The following is a 23,918-nucleotide window of genomic DNA, read 5'->3' as shown; positions in this document are numbered from 1 at the left end:
ATTTGATCCACAGGCTAAACGGAAAGCAGCAAAAATATCAAAAAATATCAAATGCTCTTAGTAAGTAGAACTGTCAAAAGAAACCATTGTTAGGAACTTCAGCTACAATCAAAATTCTCTAGATTTGATCCACTGTATTTCTATTCTAGATACCAAGACAGAGCACAGGACAAAAGATGCATGCATTCAGTTGAACGGCAGCTTCCTGTCAGAGCTGTGATTACCAATTTGAGTCCAGAAGCAAGCCCGGAGAGAATGTCATCTTCAGATAGCCATGAGTGGGTACCAAATGAATCTTCAGCATCAGAAGAATATGTTGAGTCTATAAATACTACGCCAGTTGGATGGAATGAGCGAACATTTCTAGTTTTTGAATCATGCCTAATGTGTCTGTACAAAAATCCATCTTTCAAGAGTAATGAAGTTGGTGGTGCAAATAACATGGAACTTGAAGGTATAAAACAATGTTTCCAGCTGTTAGATAGTGATCATTTGTTGTACAATACTTTGGTCACAAATCGTCATGGACCAGTCGTTAAATTTATCCGGACAGAAAGAAAAAAACAAAGCATCACTTGGATGTGTTCCATGTTGCAAAAGTGAAAAACTACGACTTTAACTTGAAACTAGATGCACATAGTTGCCATTTTGACTTTTCATTTAGCCCTTTTCTAATAGAGCTTTTACGGCAGGTATGGTGTTGTAAACAAATATTCATATAAATATAATTCTAAAAACATTGTTAAGTAACACATTTCAACTAGACTCTCAGCTATTTTGTCGCTAAAAAATAAATTTGGAATTCTGATTTACCAGAGGATATCAAAAAAAGGAACTGATGACACGTTCTGGAGCTGCAGCCAGAAAACTACTGAAATGTAAAATGTTTGATCAGTTGACTTTCATAAAAGATAAACACAAATAGGCCAACTACCAGCAACCTCAAAATTGAAGAGTCCTGCCAGCATTACAGCCACGCCAGTAGGAGGTAGCAGACCCAAATCAAACTCCAGAAAAAGGAAATTGGAAAAACCTTCTATTGACTCCTATGATGCTTATCTAGCAGAATACCATGATTGACTGTATCAAAGGCTTTAGAGAAGTCTAGAAAGATACAACATGAAAAACGTTTTCCTTCAATGTTTTCAACTGGCTTTGTGCAGAGATCTAAGATTGCCAATGTTGTTGATTTATTTTTTTGAAATCCAAATTGATGCCTGAAAATTATTCTGTACTTGTCTAAAAAGTTAACCAAACAAGAGTGCATTGCCTTCTCTAGAAGTTTACTAAAGAATGGTAGGATTGAGATAGGTCTATAGTTAGTAAGTTCAAGTTTTGATTTCCCCTTGTGTATTGGTGTCACTTTCGCAAATTTCAATTTCTCTGGAAAAATTACTTTTTCAAATGTTGAGTTAGCTATTAAAGAGAAAGGCAATGAAATTGTGTACCTTACTAGTCTAATGAGTTTTACGGGTAGATCATATGAGTCATTGGCTTTAGTTTTGTCTAAGTTGGCAACTAAGTCATTAATTTCTTGACGTGTAACGGGTTGAATAAAAAAGCTTCTTGGGTTTAGTGTTTTAAGATAATCTTTAAACTTCTTGGTGGGGGGTTACATTTTGTCAACTATTCTTTGTGCAACAGTTGTAAAATATTCGTTGAAACAGTTTGCTATGATTTTATGATTAGTGGTCAATTTACCATTAATTGAAAGGCAAAGGTCATTGGAGTGCTTTTTCTGTTTTTGAATGATATCATTAATGCCAGACCAAACCTTTTTTGAACTTTTTTTGAATTTGTCAAAATAGGAAATGTAATAGATTTTTTTGCTTTTTGTTATCAGATGATTTGCTATATCCTTTATATTTTTGGTAGCATGAGGGATCTTTCGTTTTCAAAAATTTTGAGTAATATCTATTTTTCACTGAGATTGATTTAAGAATACGAGTTGTAATCCAGGGTTTATTTCTCATTTTATGCATTTTCTTAGGGATCTCTTTAAGGGGGCGTGTTTATTGATAATATTTAACAGTGTATCCTGAAAGACATTAAATTTTGCATTTGGATTATTTTCAGCATTTATTAATTTTACAAGGTCCACCTGTCTTAGGTCTGATATGTATGAGTCAGCATCAAAGTTATTGTAATCACGATAAAAACTTTTCCTACCCTTAGAGAATTTAACATTTAGGTTTTGACAGAATATGAAGTTAGGCATATGATCTGTTATTTTAGAGATCAGATTACCGCTAAAGGTCTCAAATTCTAATGGGTTCAGAAAAATATTATCGATCAGAGTAGGTCTTTGATTACCAGCAATTTTAGACGGCTGAATTATGTGAGGTTGGAAAAAATTTGATAGTAAGAGATTCAAGAAGTTGTCTGTATATGCTTCTGTATCATACCGAAGCAGGTCTATATTAAAGTCACCAGTAATAAATGCGATTTTGTTTTCCTTTATGATCTTGCATAATACTGTGTTTGTTAAGTATTCAATGAATTTATCCTGTTGTTTTTTTCTTGGGTGACGATATATAACGCCAATCACGTAATTTGACTTTGGTGAGTTGGTAATTTCTATCCAGTTTGCTTCAAATTCGCAATCTTTTCCTATAAAAGAGTAGTCTAGGTCCTCCCTGGGTAAAAATGTAATACCTTCGGTAACAAAGAAGCCACAGCCACCCTTTAGACTATTGCCAGGAGTACCATGAAATTTTTGATAGCCATTTAAGTGTAGGTTTTCAATTGTACTTTCGTTTTCTTTGGAGATCCAAGCTTCTGAAAGGGCTATAATATCAAAGCTATGTCCTAGTGTTGTTTGAAGAATTTATAAGTTGTTGATATTTTCATTCAACGAGCGAATGTTTGTATGCATCATACTAAAAGGCATGTTTCTAAATGCTTTTAGCTTTCGTTGTAACTTATGAAATTCATGTGTGGAGTAGTATTGAAAGTTACATTTGAGATTTATGTTTTCATCGATATCATTGTTTGAATTAGGATGAGCAGTGTTTAACTTAAGTCTGTTGAAGTCAAGTTCTGTAACTGTTTCGGTAAGTTCTAGTTCAGTTAGCTCTTGCATGATAGTAGCACATGGACAAGTTTCATTGGAGTTGAATCCTTCAGCAATTATTTCAAAAATATTTAAAGAGTAAAAAGGAAATATTTTTTCACAGCAAGATGAGCAGTGCCAATTTTCTAAAATCGCTCGGATGTCGTGAAGTTGCCAGTTTGGAAGGCGTCCACACTTTTTGTGTATAAAACTTTGACAATGGCGACACGGAAGGCTTTTAGACAAATTAGTTACTTGTCGTGAGCAAACAGAGCAACTTGTTTTGAACGATAGTTGTTTGTGGAAATCCACAAAAGGCTCCTTGCATTCCACTTGTGATTCACAAATGAAATCACGGAATTGTTTATTGTCGAGTCCGTGGAAGGGATATGTTTCTTTAGCGCATTGTTTACAAAACCACAGGGAGTTATTGTTTCCAAGTAATAGAAACTGTTTTTTGGACAATCCGCTGTATTTAAAGTGAATCCAAAAATTACACAGGTCGCAGCATATCGAGTTATCAAAAGTGTCCAAAATAATTTTGTCACAGGTTGGACATGAAATGCAACTTGTCATGCTGTCAGGTTGATTTTTTGCGAAAATTTGATTTGATTTTTTTTGAGAAAATGTCTTGTTCTTCTTTAATTCGCACAAAGTTTATGTCTTTTTCTTTCCTTGCGTAAATGGTCCCGTTTCTTGTCCAAACATTTTTCCAACCTAATTCTTTTTTCCGGTCCCGAGCTTTCTTCAAAAGGAGTTTGTTTCTTGGTGTCAACGGCTCATTGTCAGTGTCAACGGCGCAATGGTGTCAACGGCACTTGGTGTCAACGACTCATTGATGAAGACTTCGACCTTTTTGTCTTTGTTGGATTTAAAACCCAGATCTTTTTTTTCGAATGGCGCGTCTGTCTGTTTCTTTCTGTTGCTCATAAAGTTTACTTTCATTTTTCTCGAGGCAAATCTGCAAATTATTGCTGTGTCTTCCCTTGAGCTGATACGATGGCATGCCTGGTTCGTCTACCGAGATGCCCAATGCCTTGCCAACTTCTAGGACCAGGTCTATAGTGTCTTTGTCCTTTTCCCTAGGAATTCCTCCGATTTTGATTGTTTCGCGGCGTCCATACTGTTCAAGGTCATTATGATCTTGACGAAGAGATTGTATTTGCCCATTAAGGTCGTTGACTTGTTTTGTGAGGTTAGCGTTGCACTCTTCTAATTTAGTGTTGCGCTTGATGAGTGACTCTGTGATGGCCTTGTGATTCTCAAACTGTTTGTTAATAAACTCAATCAATTTTTCAAATTTGTCTAACCATTTCTCTTTTTTCTGGAAAATTTCTTTGTTTTCAACTTTTATATCATTTATAAGGCTGATAACCATATCAAGCCAATCGTCAGTTGATTTTCCAGTTTCTTCCAGTTTATAGTAACATCCATGTTCTTGGTTTTCTTTGCTACTTTGCTAGCCATAATGCGTTGTGGTATAATTTCAAAAAAAGTCGAATATATTTCCTTTAAAGTTTACCATGCCTCAGTGTGTTATTAATTAAACGGATAAGTAATATAGATAAATTTGATTTAAATGAGATCATATGATCAAATTTTGCGGAGCTCTCAGAAACACATCCGCTCTCCAGAAACACGAGCTCTCATAATGTCACACAAAGTCTATCACTAGGACCAATTGGCTTTCTTCTGGGTGAAAACTTTGTTATTTCAGGGGCAACATACTTCAAAAGTTCCTCAAAACGATCAGGGCTCATCCCAAAATGTTGCAAGAAATATTCCTTGTCGAAAGGTTTCATCTCTCTGACAAGCTGATGATACTCTCCCTTTTCACATCTCTCTGCTTATATTTTCCTTACCCAAAATCTAATTTGCTTACGAGTCTTCATTCCTTTTTTTTAACCATCGCTTAATAAAAATGGGAATCAAAATTTGTAGCCTTGTCATCGCCATATTGTTTACGAGCCTAAAACTACTGAGGCACTGACAGCCATCACTTGACCAAATCTCAAGAAAGGAAATCAATTTGCCAAACCTGCCTTAACACCTTTCTCGTTCGTCAAGATCTAAAACCAGGTCTAAAAGCAAAAGTAGATCGCCTTCAATCTATTGAGCCAACATACGACAATAAAATATATATGAAATAATTTTCTTTAGGAATGAGACTACTGCTAGCTAATAGAAGGAAAGTTTTCTTTTTTGGTCAATTCTCTTGCTTAGCAAATAGTCCATTAGCACCTTCTTTAGTTAATTTAGGTGCATAAAATATATGTCCACCAACAATTGCAGCGACGATACTGTGTCCTTATCTGGTCATTGCGAACTACAGCATTCAAAATTGGTTATAGTTCTAAACTTGGATTGAACACATAACTGCAACTCTTGTTCCATCCTTCTTTCGAATGACATATGAAATTTTGGCAGACCGGTAAACATTGCCTGAGAGAATCCTCACTGGCTTTTGTGACTTTTTCTCTCGCCATGCCACGGCTGATAAAGCCGATCCCCTTTTCTGAAATTGAATGTAAGATCAAGCTTCCTTGCAGATTTTCTTTCCCTTAACTTCTTGGAGAAGTCCTTTGGCATTTGACTTCATCGTGCCACACAAATAAACTCCCTTTTCAAAACGTTCCTCCACACCTGCAACCTCAACTCTCCAGTGGTAAAATAGTTATTGGTGTAACCATGATGTCCCTTTTTTCCATATTTTCGGTCAGCTGCTTCACCACTTTTTGACCAAGATTTTTCTCTGACTCTTTGCCTGTGGGTTTTCCTGTATAAACAAAATATTTGTTACAGAACCAATTCAGTGAGTCTGCCCTAATCCACACTTTGATGTGGTATTTTGTTGGTTTGGCAGGCAAATACTGATTCAAGCTGGAACGCCCACTAAACTTTATCATTGCCTCATCAATAGCAAAACATTTATGTGGGTTATATGCTTTCAAACAATTTTTGCGAACAGCTTCAAGGCAGGTCCAACTAAAGAGTTTATCAAAGTCTGGCAAATTTTTGGGTGGCATCGTTGTCCTATCAGCAACATGAAAGTATTCATTAATTTTTTGAGATCTATTGCTCGAGATCAGATTTGAAATAAAGGAATTTCCAAATACTGATTCTTTCCTCCAATATTGCCCAAATGACGGAGTTCACAATGCTCATATAAACTCTGAATCCCAGATAAAGTTTGACTTCTTCGATAGTTGATGGATACCAATCGTTGTCTGGAAATCAATCTCACTTGCATCTTCACCAAGGGATTTCGCTGGACTAACTGGTGAAGCAAACTAAACAAAATTGTCTCTTCAATATAAAAAAATCAAACATCTACTTTGAACATGTTTTAAAGTTTTTTAAGTATGGGCACCTAATGTTTTCATTGTTTTCAAACAATGCTTTATCATGTGCCTAACTGACTATCAAATTTGAATTGGCCAATCAAAAATGGTTTTCGTCAAAATACCATTGTTTTGCAATGTCGACTGTAGTTGCTATTGTAGTACTACTGAAGAAAATGTGTGACAACTACAGGCGCTATTGTTTGCAAATCGTTAGCAGACGATGACTATAGTGGGAGTGAATGAGTTAATATATATTTTATTTAATATATATATATATATATATATATATATATTATATATATCATAATTTGAAGTAACAGTAATCAAGTTATCACTTCTAAATGTCTCCTTGGGGCTAATTAGATCCTCAGTACAATTGATGGTGACAGGACGCATAATCAGACACCTTGATATTACATATCAAAATTTTTGTTTTCCATCAAAGTGTTGGCAAATTCTTTTCCAATTAAATCCTGAGGACAAGTAACTACAGGTAACAAACTGATGGAATGTTAATTATTAAGCTTTTGCCTCTTACACTGCCTGATGTTATCCTATATTTTTCATTTCTTTTCCTTCTTTTGAGCTTGTTTGGCTACAGTTTGTTCTGAATTCTGTCGCAATTTTTCTTTTTTTCCTCAAAATTCAAGCAAAAAATTGAAACAAAATGAGAGGAATACCAATAAAGGAAAAATGTTTTTACGCCTTGTTCAACAAAGACACGCCTCTCACTCAATAGTTGAACAAACGCAAGTCTGCTTCAAACATGTTTAGTCTTAAACTTTCAACAGCAACAGATTCCGTTTCGATATTGTCTATGGCCAATTTTCACACAAAAGTTAAATTTGTTATGTTTGAATTTAAGATATTCAGTAGCAAGGTGTCTGTATCCTTCAGTGTAGTTTGCAATACCATAACCAGGACTTAAACATTTTGAGTAACCACAAAGTTCCCCTCCTTTGTTATTTTGGTCAGTCAAAATTTAGATTTATTATAAACTCTTTGCCTATCTTGGAAAGCGAGATTTAAAATAATTTTTGCAATTTCAGCTCAATATCTCAAGTACGAGGAAAGTTATGAAATTTCAAAAAGTCTAGTTTTTGTGCTTTAGTTGGAAAAGAAAATTTTGGTATTACTTAAGGAAAGGCAGAATTGTGTGGGCATCACAGGGATAGGAATATAAAAACGCTAGAGTGTGCACTCATATTGTTTTACTTGCTGGAGGTAAGTTTTGGAGGGAAAACACTGGAGGAAGACCGGTTGAAATTCTTTCGGTGAGAGACTGGTGTCAATTTACCACAATAAAATTTCCTTTTGAGCGACTTTTTGGGTATCTATAAAATAATGTCAAATGACTGCATTGTTGCAAATTGTACACCTTAAACGAGTAAGTAACACGAAGAAAGAACAGGGGAAACTATTTCATTTCGAAGGTTTGCTTTATTTATGAAACCATATTTAACAGCGTGAAGAAAATTGACAAGAAGAAGTTTTGTGAGCAAGAAATGGACCATCCTCAAGATGTTTACTTCGCATTGCGGTAGCCAGACTTGAATTGCCTACATGAATGAGGTTTATATTTCTCATTCCTGCCGAGCTTCATACATACCAGCCATTATTTGACAAATGAAAGGAAACAAACAAGAAAATTTTTAAACAAAGTGCATTAAAATAAAACTCAGAAAATCCAAGAATCATTGCTAGATATTAACCGTTTGATGTATTTACTTGACATGTCCAGGAAAGGTTAGGACAATTTTAGACAGATCATATGCAGAGCCCACGCAACTGGGATGAGGGCAGGGAGGCCATGACCTCCCCACTTTTAACTAAATAAAAGATTGTGAATTACAACAAATACATTGAACTGAAATCCACGATTGAAACAGTTGCGAAATTGTTGCATACTTGACCTTGAAGGTGCTACAACTCGCTTCATTCGACTAAAAATCCTCTCGCAATGGACACTGGTAAGTGGAGTTGTAGCTGCAAGCTCTAGCAGTGCCATTGCCCGAGGAAGAGCCTCCTCAAGTGTTGCCTTCTTGATAACAGATAAGAGATCTTGAATACTTGGTGAGCCCTCTTTTACAGAATCAATTTCTATGTCCAAATTTGGTTCCAATTCAAATTCGTCACTTTCCTCTACATCAATTGCATCAATGGATTCACCCACGTTAACTGTTTTTTCGACTGTTTTGTTGCTAGCCTCTTCAACTTTTTGTTGAAGCCGTGCTTGGCGTTCCTTTCTGGCTGCATGGATTGTATCCCGTTCTCGAACAACTTTCTGCAAAAGGAGTGATATCTCACTGCTATTATAAAGGACAGACAGATTATTTTCTGTTGCTATCACATCTTGAACTGCAAATGGGTACAATTTGTGCGGCTCTACAATCAAAGCTTTTTGCTCATTAGCTGTCGCGTTTCTTCTTTCGTTGAATTTTGTTGGATGGATGAGATCCATCCATCTGGATTTTTCAAGGTTTCCAGAACGCCAGCTCAGCTGCTCCGAAAACTTTGCTGTGATGGTCAATGCAAGTGTTTGTAATGAAGCCTTCCAGCTTTCTTGCAAGCCATCATTTCCATTCTTGCAAGCCACCCAGTTCTTTGACGCATAACTGGAAAATAAGTAAAGGTGCAAAGACAACCCTATTTCCGTACACATGATGTTTTAATTATTAGACAGCAATAGCATTTTATAATTTTTCCTGCAGACACGCAAAAGCCTTCCATGGTGGTCATGGAAAACACTGTCTTTGAGAGACAACGTTACACAAAATTTTATTGTTTGGCTTCTATAACCAATCAAGCTGGGAAGTTCCTTAGTGAAATTTTTTGTAAGCATTAACAACCCTTGTTTGTGTCACTGGGAAAATATATAATGAGTCACTGTCTATTATCATGCACTGTCTGCTATTCTTTTATTCGTAAATAATAGAAAGTATGTGTACACCCTACCCCTCAACAACTTTTCTTCAATTTTAAAAAAAGTTATGTTGACCATATGTATTTTTGCAAAATTGAGGGGTGGATAATTACAACCCCCATTTACAGTAGAGAACAGTGGTGTCCTACATACTTTTCTCTTGAGGTGCCTTTGCTGACGCTTTGAGGGAAGTGATTCAGGGGGGCTTCCTGCCGCATCAATTGAAGGAACAGCACCAATTTCAAGTCTGCGCTGTCTGGTAATGCCAGTAGAAGTACTTTCCAAAGTGATGTCTACGCGTCTTACAAAATTAATAGGTTTGAAACGAATAGAACACAGAGCGGACGAAGACGACGGAGTGAAACCAGCCCTGTGTCTTCTTACAAATTGCACCCATAATCGACGCTGTTTTTCATCTTTCGGGAACACATGCATAGAAATTCCAGGAGTATGGCTATTATTCTTACAGCTAGTATCGTTCGGTGCACCAGCACAGCAATATTTGCCCCCTTTAGGTCGTTTTTTTTCTATCCTCCATGTCTGCCACCTTTCAAATGCAGGCGATAATCTGACATCGTTGTTGCACTAACACACCAGAATACGTCATGAATTCCTGAAATTCCTCTTTGGTTGCGTTTTTTTATTCGAACAAAAACTAACGAAAATCCGTACTTTGGAGCTTGAAATAAGTGCATTAAAGAAAAGATATGCAAGAAAAAACTATAGCATTCGATTCAGCGCTCTTAGCTTGATAGGATTAGGCAATAAAAATGTTTTTTTATTTTTTTTCATTTTTCATGTCAGTAGCACTTTAAGCCTTGTGTTTCCTCATTCAAAGTGAATTCTGCATCTTGCATTTGTTTTTGTGAGCTTTATTTCACTTGAATGAAACTTTCCATTATATAAGAATGGGGGAAGTTCACGGAAACACCTGGCAGAAGAATATCTGATATTAAAAACCCCTTATCTGCTAGTATAATATCTCCTGCTTCAAAATGATGTAGCACTCCAGATTTCTCAACAATGGCTTCATCAGTTGTTGAGCCAGGAAACAGTGTGCTTACATAAGTAATGACAGCATTTGATGCAACCCCAATGAGTTCATTCCTCTGTATCTTGAACAGATCAGTTTCTGTCCACTCATCGAGCCAGGGGCAGCAACCTCAATATCTGTGCAGTCAATTATCATTTTACAATGGCCAAAAAATGAAAATGATTCAGGCATAGAGGATCTGTTCTTTTCCCTTGATGGCACAGTTTTTCAACAGCCCTAATAAAATCATAAAGCAGCTTGCAGCGTACATGAACAAGTGTCAGTATTATATTACTGATCGTTGAAGTGCTACAGTGAAAAAGCTGTTGTACTTTCATTAGGGTTATAAAAACCTGATCCTTCAACCAAACTTTGTCATCTTTCAGCCATCACGTGCAAACCGTCTTACATAATTTACAATGATAAAGAATATATCCTAATTTGTTAGGCCAGTGTCAACGCAAATTACCTCATCTTTTAATGATAATACAGAGTAAACTTCCCTCTGTTGATTTATAATCTTATTAATGTTTCTTATAATATGACGATAATGACAAAAACGAGCTTCCCTGAGTGTGAAACTGAATCAAACTTAAAGAACCTAACCTGTTGATGCAAAACATGGCTTAACTTTTCAATCTTTTATAGCTCTACAGTCGCATTGCATCAAAGCTGAAAAAAAGCAATGCCCTGACTTTGCCCAACCTTATGGTACTGATCAAGCACACATACACTGCCGCATAAAGTGGAAGTGCTTCAGTACATCTTTGCAATTAGGAGTTGGCTTACGCCACATATCTTGAAAATTCAGCAGCATAGTAGACTGCATGCCTTTAAATTTTAAAACTGTGACAATTCTATAGAACAATGTTTGACAGTTATTTTTGAAAATATTTGAAAACAGACATCTTCATTGCATTAATCAGCTTATAGTGAGTAAATTGATATATAGACTAAATAGGTGAAACTGTCATGAAATGAAGAAGTGACCTAGTCAGACAGTTACGCATAAAACAGATCCTGACAAAATGACTATTTAAAAAATCTGAATGCAAAAAACAAAGCAAAACTAGTAACAAGTTGTCAAAAGTTCATTTTCTTTAAGATTTCTGAACTGTTAAGATATTTCAGTTTTTGTTCAAGCTTCTTGCTACATTTTTTGATCTAGATCACTATCATTGCAGCAGCAAAAACATGAAAAAATAATAAATGGTTGCCATTGTTCATAAAAAGTCACTGGCAGAATGTGTCTCCCTCTTGCTTTTTCTTCTAAACCTTTTTTGCGGTTACTTTTTATTCCAATCAACTTCTTCTTGTTTTAGCTATATCATTGGAAGTTTTTCTTGCTATTTCCAACCTTTGCACTAATTTAATGGCTGATGATTTTCTTGTATGCACTCCAGCCTTTATGCCTAACTGTTTTAAATGTTGCTCGTATTGAAAACTTGCAAGCTGCCATTGATACAGCTGTTTCCAGCATATGCCTTCCAACATAAATAATTTTAGAGCAAATTCTTCAAACAACACTGTGAAAAGATTCATTGCTATTTTGCTTTGATTCACAGGAAGATCTTTTCAGTAAATCTTCATTAGCAAGGCGTTGAAAAACTGGAACCATTTTCTTTACTACATCTGATGACAATGTAGCATGACCTTGTGACTTCCAGGGCTGTTGCATTTTGCAAGGTCTCTCTGCCAGAAACACCAAGATGTAGCACCAGGGGGACAATGATTATGCTTTGGGTTTGCATACAAAGAATTGCAAAAATCCGTTTCTTCAGAAGTGGCACATGATTTGAGTGTTCCTTGGCAGTTTTGCCATAACAATTTTGTATTCTTAGCACCATGTCCTTTGGCACCTTTCCTTTGCCAGAGATTCGACTGCCCTCTCTCTGCCTTTAAAGTATCACTTTCTTAGAGCAGTGCCCATCCTTTTAGAGACATGGTTTATACACTCCTCCTTTGTTATCTGCTTTTCCTTTCCATACACATGCAAATCTGATACAGCCTTGAATGATTTGCTGTTCCCATCACAGAGCATGGTAACACAGCGCAATTTGTCTTTCTCTATTGACCTTCTCCACAGTCTCTTTGCACATTCCATCTTTATTGCATTTGAAGATCCATTGAAGTTTTTTGAGCAATTTGTTCCATACTTTTCTGCCTACTCTTTAATTTGCTCTGCATCTTCTGCGATCTTGCATTTTATACAAAAATTTGACAGGACCACGAAATCAATAAGAAGGCCAGTTTCTAAATCAATAACTGAAGCCAGCCATTTTAGACATAGATGATATCATTTTGTCATTTAATAAGGGTTATTGAGGAGGTGTGACACCTCCACACACACACCGGTCGCGACACTGATTGTCTAATAAAACCGCGATTGTACGAAACCAATGCTACAGAACTACGGATCTTGTTACAATTCTTAGGTGCGGGGTAGTTCTTAATGTAATAGCGATCTTATCCGGTTTAGGTTTAATGCCATCCTTACCCACATCATGACCTAAATAATGTACTTCTCGCAGAAATGACATTTCTGTGGTTTAAGTTTGAGACCTTCAGTACAAAAACGGTCAAAAACAGATCGCAAATTTCTAACATGTTGTTCAAATGACTTTGAATAAACTATAACATCGTCTGAAAAGACCATACAACGTTGCCACGGGAACCAACTTAGAACCAGTTGCATCATTTTCTGAAAAGTAAAGCTTGTTAAACAAGACTCATAGGCATAACCTTAAATTCAAAAATAACCCTGTCTAGTACAGAAGGCAGTTTTTTCCATGTCATTAGGATCCATTTGAGTTTGCCAGTATCCTGAAGCAAGATCAAACGTTGTAAAATAGCAAGGGTCACCTAAAGGATCAAGTACTTCGTCAATATGTGGCATAAGAAATATCTGTTTCTTAGTTATTAAAGTTAATTTTTTAAAATCAATACAAAAGCAAGAAGAGCCATCTTTTTTGGTAACAATTACTAACGGATGTGACCATGACCATGGACATATTCAATTTTTGGATTATACCTTTATTAAGCATATCCTGTATATGTTTATCAACAATATGAAGTTCTCTGAGGGATCCTATAAGGTCGTTGCCGGAATAGAGGGTGTTCAACTGCATCGATCTTGTGAGTAAAACAATGAGCTCTACCGAAGTCAGACTCAGATTAGTTGTAAATATGAGTTGAGATTAGTTGTTAATCCAAGCAACGATTTAATCAAAGATACCATCTCGTATTCTGATAAACTACAATTTGATAAATCAATGTTATCAATCCAAGAAGTAGAAGAATTAGAATTCAACTCACTCTTGACTTTTTCAATGTTTCCTTTGTCAATCATTTCTGCCATCCCTAGACAAGTTCCTGCAAATATTTTGACTGGGAAACTGTTAGTATGTGCAATTCTAACAGAGATTTGAACGTCATCAACATTTGCACTACAACAAGCAGGAAAAAGTAAAGATTCTTTGCTAGCTAGCTCCTGTTTTGGTTCAACGAGGATGGTGCACTTACAAGAACAGCTTCACTACGCGCAGGCAGTTCCAAAGATTCAAAGACACACACAGGAACTTGGTGAGGGCCCTTAAGGACACTTACAAGGACATACTGCTGTCCTATCTTAATTTGTATGTTTCCTAAATCTAACTTTGCGCTTCACTTTTTGAGAAAGTTTGTTCCTAGCAAGAGCAAATACTTGAAATCACAGACAACGTAAAAATCAACGTACTATGCTATCACCCAAGTCTTACTCACCCAAGTCTTACTCTACAGAGGTTGTACCTAGAACGTGAAGATCTTTGCCAGTAGGCGTTGTAGCTCCAATATTACATGGTTGCAACTCTAATACTGTTTTAGAATGTTTGTTTACAAGATTAAACAATTCTGAACTTAATATTGTAATGCCTGATCCAGAATCGATAAAAATATCTGTTTGATAATTTGTGACATTAGCATTGAAGGTGACACATCGGTATAGATTGGTTTGATCTACATTGTTACATTGAGTGTTCATATGGGGATTTTTGAATTTACCATTAGCTACATCACACCCCATTGGTGACAAGTGAGCAGCGTTACCTAGTTCTTTGACTTCTTTAGACCAAACTTCTTAGTAGTACAGCTCGAGGCTCGATGTGTCCCAGTCTCCTTCAAAAATTACATATTGCTCGCCCATCATTGCTTTTGAGGTTACGATTGCTTGTCCAGTTTTGCCTTCTCCCAAAATTTGGTAGTGCTGATGGGGGCTTGGATTTAGCTAGAGCAAAAGTTAGCTTTTCCACCGCGCTTTCTAACCTGTCTAATCAATCTGTCAACTTTGTGTTATCACTAACGATTGTTGCTACAGGTGTGGCACTTTGACTCGGGGTAGAAAAATGTTGTTCCATTGGGGCAGTTCCTTTTTCGCCACCTCAATAGCTTTGTCAAAACAAGCTAGGTCGGATATCAAAACCATTCGTTTTAAAGAGGGGCGGAGGCCGTTTTGGTGTTTTGATGTTCTACTGGCATCACAGCGTAGGCGCGGCGCATCCATCGACAGGGTTGCCATTTGGCCGTTTTGACAGCCAAATTTTTCGATTTTGGCCGTTTTGTAAAGACCTTGGCCGTCAAAAAAATTTTTGGCCGATACGAAAAAAGTTGGCCGAATTTTGGCCGTAAGTAGAAAACTTGCAAAAAAGAAAAAAAACACCTAATTTCTGCGCAGAACGTGAAAAAATATCCAAGTCTTTCTTTTCAACAAAACATCAAATCATTCAAACATATTTTAAAAGCGTTAGTTCGTCATCTTCTCTCATTAAGTCCTCATTTTGCTCATCATCTGCATTTGAGTACATGTTCTGTGAAGTGAAGCGTTCAAACATGTTCTTTGTAACTGTGAAATCTTTGCAGCACTTTCCTTGGAACTGTAGATGAGTGCGAATCCGAATAATTGCATCAAGCATCTTAGAACCAAGACGATTTCGCACTTTGGTTACAGTGGAAAAAACTCTTTCAACCACAGCATTGCTGACTGGTGTCGAAAAACAGGACAATGTGTAAATTGCCAATTCACGGAAGGGGACACATCCAGATAAAGTCTTATACTGCAATACTCCCGACCAGAATTTAACTGTGTCTGTTGGGATCCTACCATCAAATACAGACTCCTCGACCCAGGCAACATGTAATATTTTTCTAAACTGTTGCTCAATGTCATCTTGATTGACAGCTCGAAGGTGCAGCATTGGAAGATCATTGAAGGCAACTTGTGACGTTGGGCTCAGGATCGTGCCTGGTGAAAGGCTGCTGAGACCTTTAAAGACAGCAGTGGGCTTTGGCAGACGTTTCTCAACTTGATTCAAAGCCTCTGCAAGCATCTCGCTACATCTTTGTCACATTTCATTTACTTTGCTGTCGATTCCCTTGAACTGGCGTCTGCATATGAATTCAACTCATGAACTTTGCTCCAAGATCGACTTTGTCGATTGGCAGCCTTCCTCCCTGTCTGTCAAAGAGTCTATCTTGCAAGCTTTTATGATGCAATGTAAGCTCCTGGACCATTTCCTCTGGATCGGCATCTGTGGCTTGAAAAAACGAGTTTACTCGCTCGAACTCTTTTACGATTGGGGAGATGAAATGAAAGTAAAGCAAGTTCATAGGGTTGGACATATCCAGTATCTCCCTTGCTTTGTAGCGACTCGAAGCATTTGTGGTTGGCAAGGCGCATGCAAAGTAGGCCTTTCATTCTTGCCAATTAACCAGGATGTTGTATATAACTTTGCCTCTAACCAGCTACCTCGTCGTAGAGGTTTTCTGGAATGGAAGAGGTGTGCCTTTGCGCTCTTCATTAGGGTCCATCGCCTTGAACAGATCTTTAAATGCCTTCCTCAGTATTCTACTCTTGCTGAACCACTTAGGAATCTCAGCTAGGATGTATCCAAGATTTGACGGCAGTTTCTGGAAGGCTTTCTCTTTGCACAAGGCAAGAGAGTAGTAGATGCATCTGTTTAGCTGGCAGCCAGGAGCCTCAGCCCTCACTCTCGACCACACCGATTCATGTTCTCCGATCATAGCAGATGCTCCATCACCCCCGAAACCAATGCAGTTTGACATCTCGAGACCCATTGTCACCAACTATGCTTTTAGATGTGCAAAAAGCCCTCGTCTCTTTGTCCCAACCACTGGAAGAAAGCCACCATTATCAGTCACAATCGTGGCTCTGGACTTGTTGAAATAGCGAATCACCACACAGAGATGTTTGTCAGCAAAGACATCAGTGGACTCATCGATCAAGATCGCATACTTTTTTCTGATACCTCAAATTTTAGGTTTTCGTGCAGGGCTGGAGAGATAACCTTTGTTATCAGCTTGCTGCATTTTGTTCGATGGAGCTTCAAGTGTTCAAGGTTACAACCTTTTCCATTCTTCTTCATAAACTCTCCCAGATATTGTGGAGCAATGGCACGAAATAGCAACAGCAAGTTCTATCTCAAGCTTCTGTGTTTTTTCTCCCGGTTTTTGAGTTTTTGCAAATGGCATGGGTAAAGTATTTTTTGCTGAATTGACTCTGTTGACATGTGCTTTCGACTTCTCGTGATCAGTCAAACGGGATGCTCTCGGTGCAACTTAAGTTCTACAGAGCTTACAAAATGGATTTTCAGTGCCGTCGGCTGCTTTTGACACCCAAAAAAATTATCTTCCCATGACTTATTATATTTACGTCCACTATCGTAACTCCCTTTCCACTTTCTAGACATGATGCTACTCTCACTTCTCCAGCTCCAACTAACAAACTACTGAACAAAAAGTACTTTTTCAAAACACAAAACTAAAGAAGAAAAATGTGAACTTTACAATGACTTCAAACACCTTTTATTGGTTTCACCATCTGCTCTATTATTCTAGTCACCTTTGGAAAACTGCTTTGCAATTTCAACTTAAAACACCTGGTCAAAATTCTCTGGTTGAAAAGTTTCGTAAAAAGATTATAATCTCATTTTATTACACCGATGAAAAATAGAAATGTAGTAAATTTGGCTGAAATTTGGCTGTTTGAACGATTTTTTTGGTTGAATTTGGCCGAAAATAGAGCGAGAATATTTGGCCGGAAACTACGAAACTTTTGGTCACAGACTGTTTCAGCAATCTGGCAACCCTGCCCATTGGTGGATTGCGTGGCCAAAACCTTCGGCAGATTCGGTTGTCCCTTGTTTCCATGAGTAAAGGTCTGCATAATAGAAGCATCGGGCTTGTTTTGGTATATAATGATTTACGAGGGCCCCTTTTTATTGGTCCCAATCAGTTTTTTGTTTTAGGGGAAGCTCATCATAACACTTGAATTTTTTCCGTTTTCAAGTATAAACCCATTCCTTTGTTTCTGTGCACGATTCTAGTAATGGCGTTATGTGCCATGTATGGTTTTCTTTGAGAGTCTTTATCTTGTTATCCATGGCAGCTTTCCATTTTTGTGCATCTTGTGAATGAATCGCTTCTTCATACATTTTAAGAATTGATGGTACAACAGTATTGGCATAATAAATATTTGTAGTGAGTTGATAGTCGGATAGGTACTTCTGTTGTCAGATTTTGCATCTTGGCATTTTCACCGCTGTCATCTGTACATTACTCGGAACCCTCTTCCACAAACAATGGCTTTTCTGCTTGCTCATCTTTAGAATTTTCAGGAATTGTTTGAGGTTTTATGTCTCGCAGATTGATTTCTTTTAATGCTTTTTGTTGAGCATAGACGTTCCATGATGTAATGACTCTTCCAGTTGTTGTATTTAGAACATAGTAACCTACATTTATATGGTTGATACCTAAATAGATACCTAAAAAGTTGCAACATGTTACAAAATTGCATACAAAATTAGGTCCTTTGCAGTAGGAAAAACGTGCCTCAAAGACTTTTGACAAATGCTTTGATAACAGTAACAAAATTAACAGTTTTAGGCAACCAAGCAGAAAGTAAGTGTCTAGGAGTTCGCTTTGAGGAAATCTTACAGGTTTTTTCAAAGAAAACCCCTTTTTGCAAATATAGTACAGGTAATCTCATTATCATAGCTCAGTTTTCGTATTTTGCAGTGGTCAATATAGCTGAAAAAGAAACAAAGAATACTTTTGAATTTTTCAGTTTCATTACTATACCTTGATAAATTTTCCATTATTTGCCACTCTAACAGACTTTATTTGACACTGTTGCAGATTTGCAACAAATTATTTTCTGTGCATTTTTCTCAAGCCTCGTTTTGATTCTCTTTTTCTGCTTCTTGATCGAATTGTTTGAGGCCTCAACAGCATGTTGCTATGCTTTGTTCTATAGTTAGCTTCGCTGCCAAAAGTTTTTCTATGATCGAAGAGTGAGCATTTCAGGTATGTTTGACTGGCCTTTTTGATTTCATTTATTTTACACCTTTCAAATCACGTAAAATATTAGCGGAATCATTGATTCTATCAACAATTAATTCCAACGACTATGTTTATTCTCCTTTGAGCCAACAGCAGTTGAAAAAACTGCAGCAACTACAGAAGGCTGTGGCAAGCTTCGTACTTAAATGTTATGCCCATAAAGAAGATATCTTGAAACTTGGTTGGCTACCAATTGCAGAAAGACGGGAATTCAACCTATTAAAACTGACTTTCAAGGCAATTCACAACACTAACTGGCCTACAATTAATAAACTCGAGCTGCAAACTTGTAACAGAGTACTGCGAAGTAGTAACAAAACTCGTATAAGGCCTCCTGTATAAGGCCATCACTAATAGCAGATACTTTTGAAGATGCCGCTGCAAAGTGCTTTAATGCCTTACCTGGATCAATAAAATCTTAGTCTAGCTTTACGACATTTTTTTCCAACTTAAAGAAGCATTTATTTGAAAAAGCGAGCAACAAATTGGACTAAAAAACATTATTTTTTCTTTTTTTTTATAATTATGTAACTGTTGTTAACTTTTGAACCTGTAATTTGGCTTTGCTATTAATGTTAGAGTTGAAGAGCCACACTTGTAGATCACACTATGATCGATTGTACCATTATTATTATTATTGTTATTATTATTATTTATTTACGCAAATTCCTAATATATATCATGATGATGAAATTTATCTGCAGTTATACTCCTTGTACAGATGTTCTGTTATTTTTTCTCAGCACTAGGCCGGTTTTTATGTTCTGAGCTTCCGAGGTTATTTGTTGCAAATATGCAACATTCCCAAATAAGGGTCAGAAATATCAGGTTTTATCATTTATGCTCCAATGTTATTCTTTTTTAGTTTTTCAACTATGCTGCACCCAAAAACTGTATGTTTTTGCCAGATTTACCCGCAATAAACTTGATTCACTTCAACTGAATGTTATGCTTATGGTAGGCCCATTTCCATCAAGTGTAGCCATACAAATTTTTCTCCTTGCAGAAACATGTCCAGACATGAAGGTAAAAAGATTTGTGTTCAAGATGTTGAAAGATTCTGATGTTGAAGAGCTTAGCTTTTACGAAGAAGAAAACGGTCCTGAATTTGCTCATGGACGGAGAGGGGATTATTGAACCAAATACGCCTCTGGAATACTTCAAAATTTTCTGGACTGATGAATTGACAGAACTGGTCACAGAGCAAACAAACCTATACAGCACCCAAAGGTCAGGATGTTCCATCAACACAACAAAAATTAAATAGAGCAGCTGAATGGGATGCAAATGAAAATGGGAATCATTCAGTTGCCCTCTTACCTTTTGTATTGGTCACAAAATCTGCGGTACGCTCCCATTGCTGATGTTATGCCATTGAAAAGGTATCAAAAGCTTAGGCAATATCTGCATTTTGTTGACAATATGACATATGAGGACAGAGTCCATGACAAACTTTTACAAATTAAGCCAGTTCTGGAAAGTGTTAGAGAGCAATGCACCAAAATTCAACCGGAGCTATCAGTGTTGTGTTATCAACTACACTACCGATTGAAGGAGAGATGCAGATCCTTCTGGCAGATATCATTGGTATTCCTTCAACCAGATGGACTAATAGTGATGTTACCTACAGAAGAAAAGCTGCGTTGAAAAAGGTAACTCGATCATCATTGAAAGACAAAACAGAACTGATAATAAACAGTAATACCCCGCCACTAGGAAACTGTCTTATAAAAAACTACAGCCTGCCAGATGGCACCACATCTACCCTGATATAAAAGAAACTAATCAGTCTGAAACCCAATCAGGTTGGCTTGCATCTGGGGTAGTTAATATTATTGGCTTTTTTATCTTTACATAGGAGAGCATTATGAAATCAAAGCCTAAAAATCTGTCCAAAAATTGGTTTAATATAACCCATTTAGGCTTTAAATATGAAAATCTAATAAAATTTGGTTAATATAAAAGTAGATTTCATGGTTTTTATTCAAACATGCATGCACATTTGATGAGATTCTTGCTGTAATTATAAGAAATCATTCAGCCTTTTTTGTTCTTCTATGACAAAACCAACCAGACTGTATTTACAAAACGAGTTTCTTAGTAGCAGGGTAGTACTGGAGTCAAATTTTTGTAGATAACATCACCCTTGAAATAAGACTCTTAAACCCAGTAAAGTCAAATTATAGCTTTGAAAAAAGCAAACATTTAGTAAACTAAAGCTTTTCGTCTGACACTCTTCAGAGTTTAAAACGTCAGAACATAGATCGAAAACTCTACGCTAAGAAATATATATACCCAGTTGTGGATCGAAATAGGCCAATCAGAAACACGAGCACATGACTGTAAAGGTTGACCAATCAGTGCCGCTTGCCTATTAGAATGTTACCAATGGAGTCCTAAGGTGAAAACGAACTCCTTTTGTCTACACAGTAGCGGTTTTTTCGTGCTTATGTAGATAGATTCTAAAACTGCTAGGTGGAACGACGATCGGGCTTTACCAATAATCCGAAACATGTCGCCATTATAGTTTTTTGCACAAACTGGGTTTTCTAGCAAATGCTGCCCGATAGCAGAATCGCAGGTCTTATTAGTAATTTTGGATTTGCAAGACCGAGGTGGCTGTTCTCTTTGGGGATGTGTTTTGTTTCTAATATTAGATGGAACGTGTTGTTTTATCCTATCCTCCAATCTTTGGGTGGTGCGTCCTACGTAGCCAGAATCACACTGGCACGTGAATTCATACACAACAGAACTTTTTTTTGTGGCAGGAACGCAGTCCTTTTGAATGGACGGAAGGGCCTTTTTTGTACTGTAAACAACACGTGGGTTAACCGCGAAGAAACAATTTGTTATGGCCTGTTTTATTTGGCTTTCAAAACGTAGGGAGCTGTTACCCATCCAGGGTAGTTTTAGATAGACCGGGCACTTTTGAGGACCAAATTTTACGTCAGCCGAGAAATTTCCTATCTTCTCCTTAATGTAAACTGAAATAACATGTTCTGGATAGCCGTTCTCCAGAAAAAGTCAAATTGTATTCATGAGTTTGTTGATAAAAAGTTGAAAATATGATGTAATTTGCTTGTATTAAACAAAAGTATTGTAGTAAACGAGTGTTTAAACACATCTAAGAGTTAATAGGCTGCATATAGAACACCTAATAGAGCCTTACCTCGGGTAAAAAAACATCCATTTGCAAGCAAACTAGATTTCGTTCTCGGATGTCTAGGAAAAGTCTCCCCTTCGTCACTCTTTCACAGTATTGAAGGAGAACATCGATCTAATTTAAAGGAAAACGATGAAAGAAAACTAAAAACTAATCGAAAAAACTGAAGTTGGCTGTATGCTATGGCACAATCAAAGAATAAGCAAATCCATTCTCAAATACTCTTTTGTTGAAAAAACTGTATAAAAAAGCAAATACGTACAGTGTCACTATTTAAAAGCCTGCCTTGATCTGGTTCTTTTCGGAGCTTATTGATGCCTCCTTTTCTTAATAGTTCCATTCGCTTGCAGAAAATGGTCCCATCACTCATTTCAGTCAAGTAGCGCTGCATAAAAAAGGATTGTCAGAATTAAGATAAATATTTTGTAAATTTAGAGGACTTTCAAATAAACATGTTCAAAGTGATTTGAAGCACAATTGACATGAATACGTTATGGTGACTGATTTTTAACTATTGGGGTGCTCTTAAGAAGGAAGGTAAATTTAGACACAAAGTGCTCTGAGCAAAACCTGCTGGTCTTCAATACGGGAAACAAATTTTGAAGCAATTTGGCATTCAGATATTAACAGAGTTTTTTCAATGCCAGGGTGAACTGCAGCAGACAAGTGGTTTCGTGGTTTCTGTTGAGGCTTTTTGTGGCTTCTAAAAGTTTATCACCGCTCAGATTATGACAAAATAATGACATACTGACATAAGTCTGTAAAATTTTCAAGAAAAGGTCGCACCAATTTGATACCAGTGATACTTTTGACTTTAAAATATTCAAGGTTATAATGCTTGGGAGGTATACAGCTTTACCTGTACATCGTTGTCTAATGTATTGAGCAATTTTCTGACCTCTCTGACAGAGGAAAATTTCTGCAAGCCATAAAATGTTTAAAAATATGTGCCAAAAATTCAAACTTATCATAGATAGTTCTATAGTTAAAGGCATAAATATCATATGTAAATCCTCCCACGATGAGGAGACCCTAGTAATTGAATACATTCAACTGTATGTAATTCCAAATGTCTAAGGAATCGTCAAAATGTTCAAATTATACATGGATTGAAAAGCCCTGGTTTTTGCCTCAGTTATCTCTATATGTGTAAGAATCTTAAGGAAATCTTGGTTAGGCCTAGGCTCACAAGTGGGAGGGAGAAGAGACACAATAACAGGGGAAGTTCGTGTTGTAAGAAGTCCAGATGTCAAGTGTGTAAAGTCATGTCTAACAGCGATACTTTTAAGATGGTCATTAACAGTAAAAAATACTGGTCTTGGTGAGAAACTGCTAATCTGGGATTTTTATGTCAAGTAGTACTTTAATGCTTCAAAATTTGTATGAAAAGAATTTTTTCAAATTATCCTAATCATAAAGGGTGAAAAAGCCCCAAACAATTAGTTAGTGTGCTTAGCAACCGAAAAGTTTGGTTGCTAGGGTGACAATTTCGGAAGTTCTCAGGCACCCCACAAGGTATTTCGGAAAAAATCCACTCTCCAGTATTCCAAAGGTCCAGTCCGTTTCTACCCACAATTCAGTTCAATTCAATTCAATTGAAAGAATGGAAGAAAAAGCCGAAGCTATTCCAACAGTCCTACATGGTGAGAAAAAAGTTTAGATCTGTAACTCGAAAGAAAAGAAAGAAAGTTTTTTATAGAAAAGGAAATAAAGAATCAGAAAATAGTTTAAATTCACAGCTAGAGTTGGAAAGTTTCACCATTAGCAGTTCGTTGGCTGAGGATGAAGCAGCGGGTGAGCCACGGCCGGGGCCTAGCCATCAACGAAGTGAAATAGAGCTAGCACTTCACCATCATAGCACCCCAGATGACAAAAAAACGAGCAGAAGCCAACATAAACTTGACAATTCATCGTTTTTCGAATTTGAAAACAGTATACCACAGCTTACAAGAAGTGCTCGGGTAAATCTTGGACTGAAAACCCCAACAATTGAGGAAGCCCATGGCTAT

The 23,918-nt window shown here is 36.9% G+C and overlaps 2 protein-coding genes and 1 pseudogene across 2 annotated transcripts in view; 1 reads left to right on the top strand and 2 right to left on the bottom strand.

The window, feature by feature from the left end:
* LOC135694060 (52 kDa repressor of the inhibitor of the protein kinase-like) overlaps window positions 1-21,354 on the top strand; it is a 31,968-nt gene extending 10,614 nt beyond the window's left edge. The window contains exon 2 of the mRNA XM_089109966.1: window positions 150-21,354. The gene's annotated coding sequence lies outside the window, so the exon portion shown is untranslated. The remainder of the gene's footprint in view (window positions 1-149) is intronic.
* On the bottom strand, window positions 10,148-13,710 carry LOC148959734 (uncharacterized; annotated as a pseudogene).
* On the bottom strand, window positions 16,917-22,300 carry LOC135693502 (uncharacterized). Its single transcript, XM_089110009.1, has 3 exons — window positions 22,172-22,300; window positions 21,916-22,023; window positions 16,917-20,370 (listed from the first exon to the last, which is right to left on the bottom strand). Exons 1-3 carry the CDS (start codon window positions 22,298-22,300, stop codon window positions 20,230-20,232), a joined length of 378 nt encoding a protein of 125 aa, XP_088966135.1. The 3' UTR covers window positions 16,917-20,229.
* Window positions 22,301-23,918: the final 1,618 nt, after the last annotated feature.

The sequence above is a fragment of the Rhopilema esculentum genome, chromosome 9 (assembly GCF_057945365.1).
Source record: "Rhopilema esculentum isolate cy_ngs chromosome 9, ASM5794536v1, whole genome shotgun sequence".
NCBI classification, from domain to species: domain Eukaryota; kingdom Metazoa; phylum Cnidaria; class Scyphozoa; order Rhizostomeae; family Rhizostomatidae; genus Rhopilema; species Rhopilema esculentum.
This window is presented reverse-complemented; position numbering and strand designations above follow the sequence as displayed.

Bases quoted from the DNA above. Each gene is read 5' to 3' on its own strand.
- LOC135693502 (XM_089110009.1), bottom strand. From the start codon at position 22,300: ATGCAGCGCTACTTGACTGAAATGAGTGATGGGACCATTTTCTGCAAG. The intron at 22,024-22,171 runs GTACGTATTTGC...CCTTTAAATTAG, and splicing joins GGCTTTTAAATAGTGACACT to ATCGATGTTCTCCTTCAATA. The intron at 20,371-21,915 runs GTAAGGCTCTAT...TTTCTTCTGTAG, and splicing joins TGGATGTTTTTTTACCCGAG to GTAACATCACTATTAGTCCA.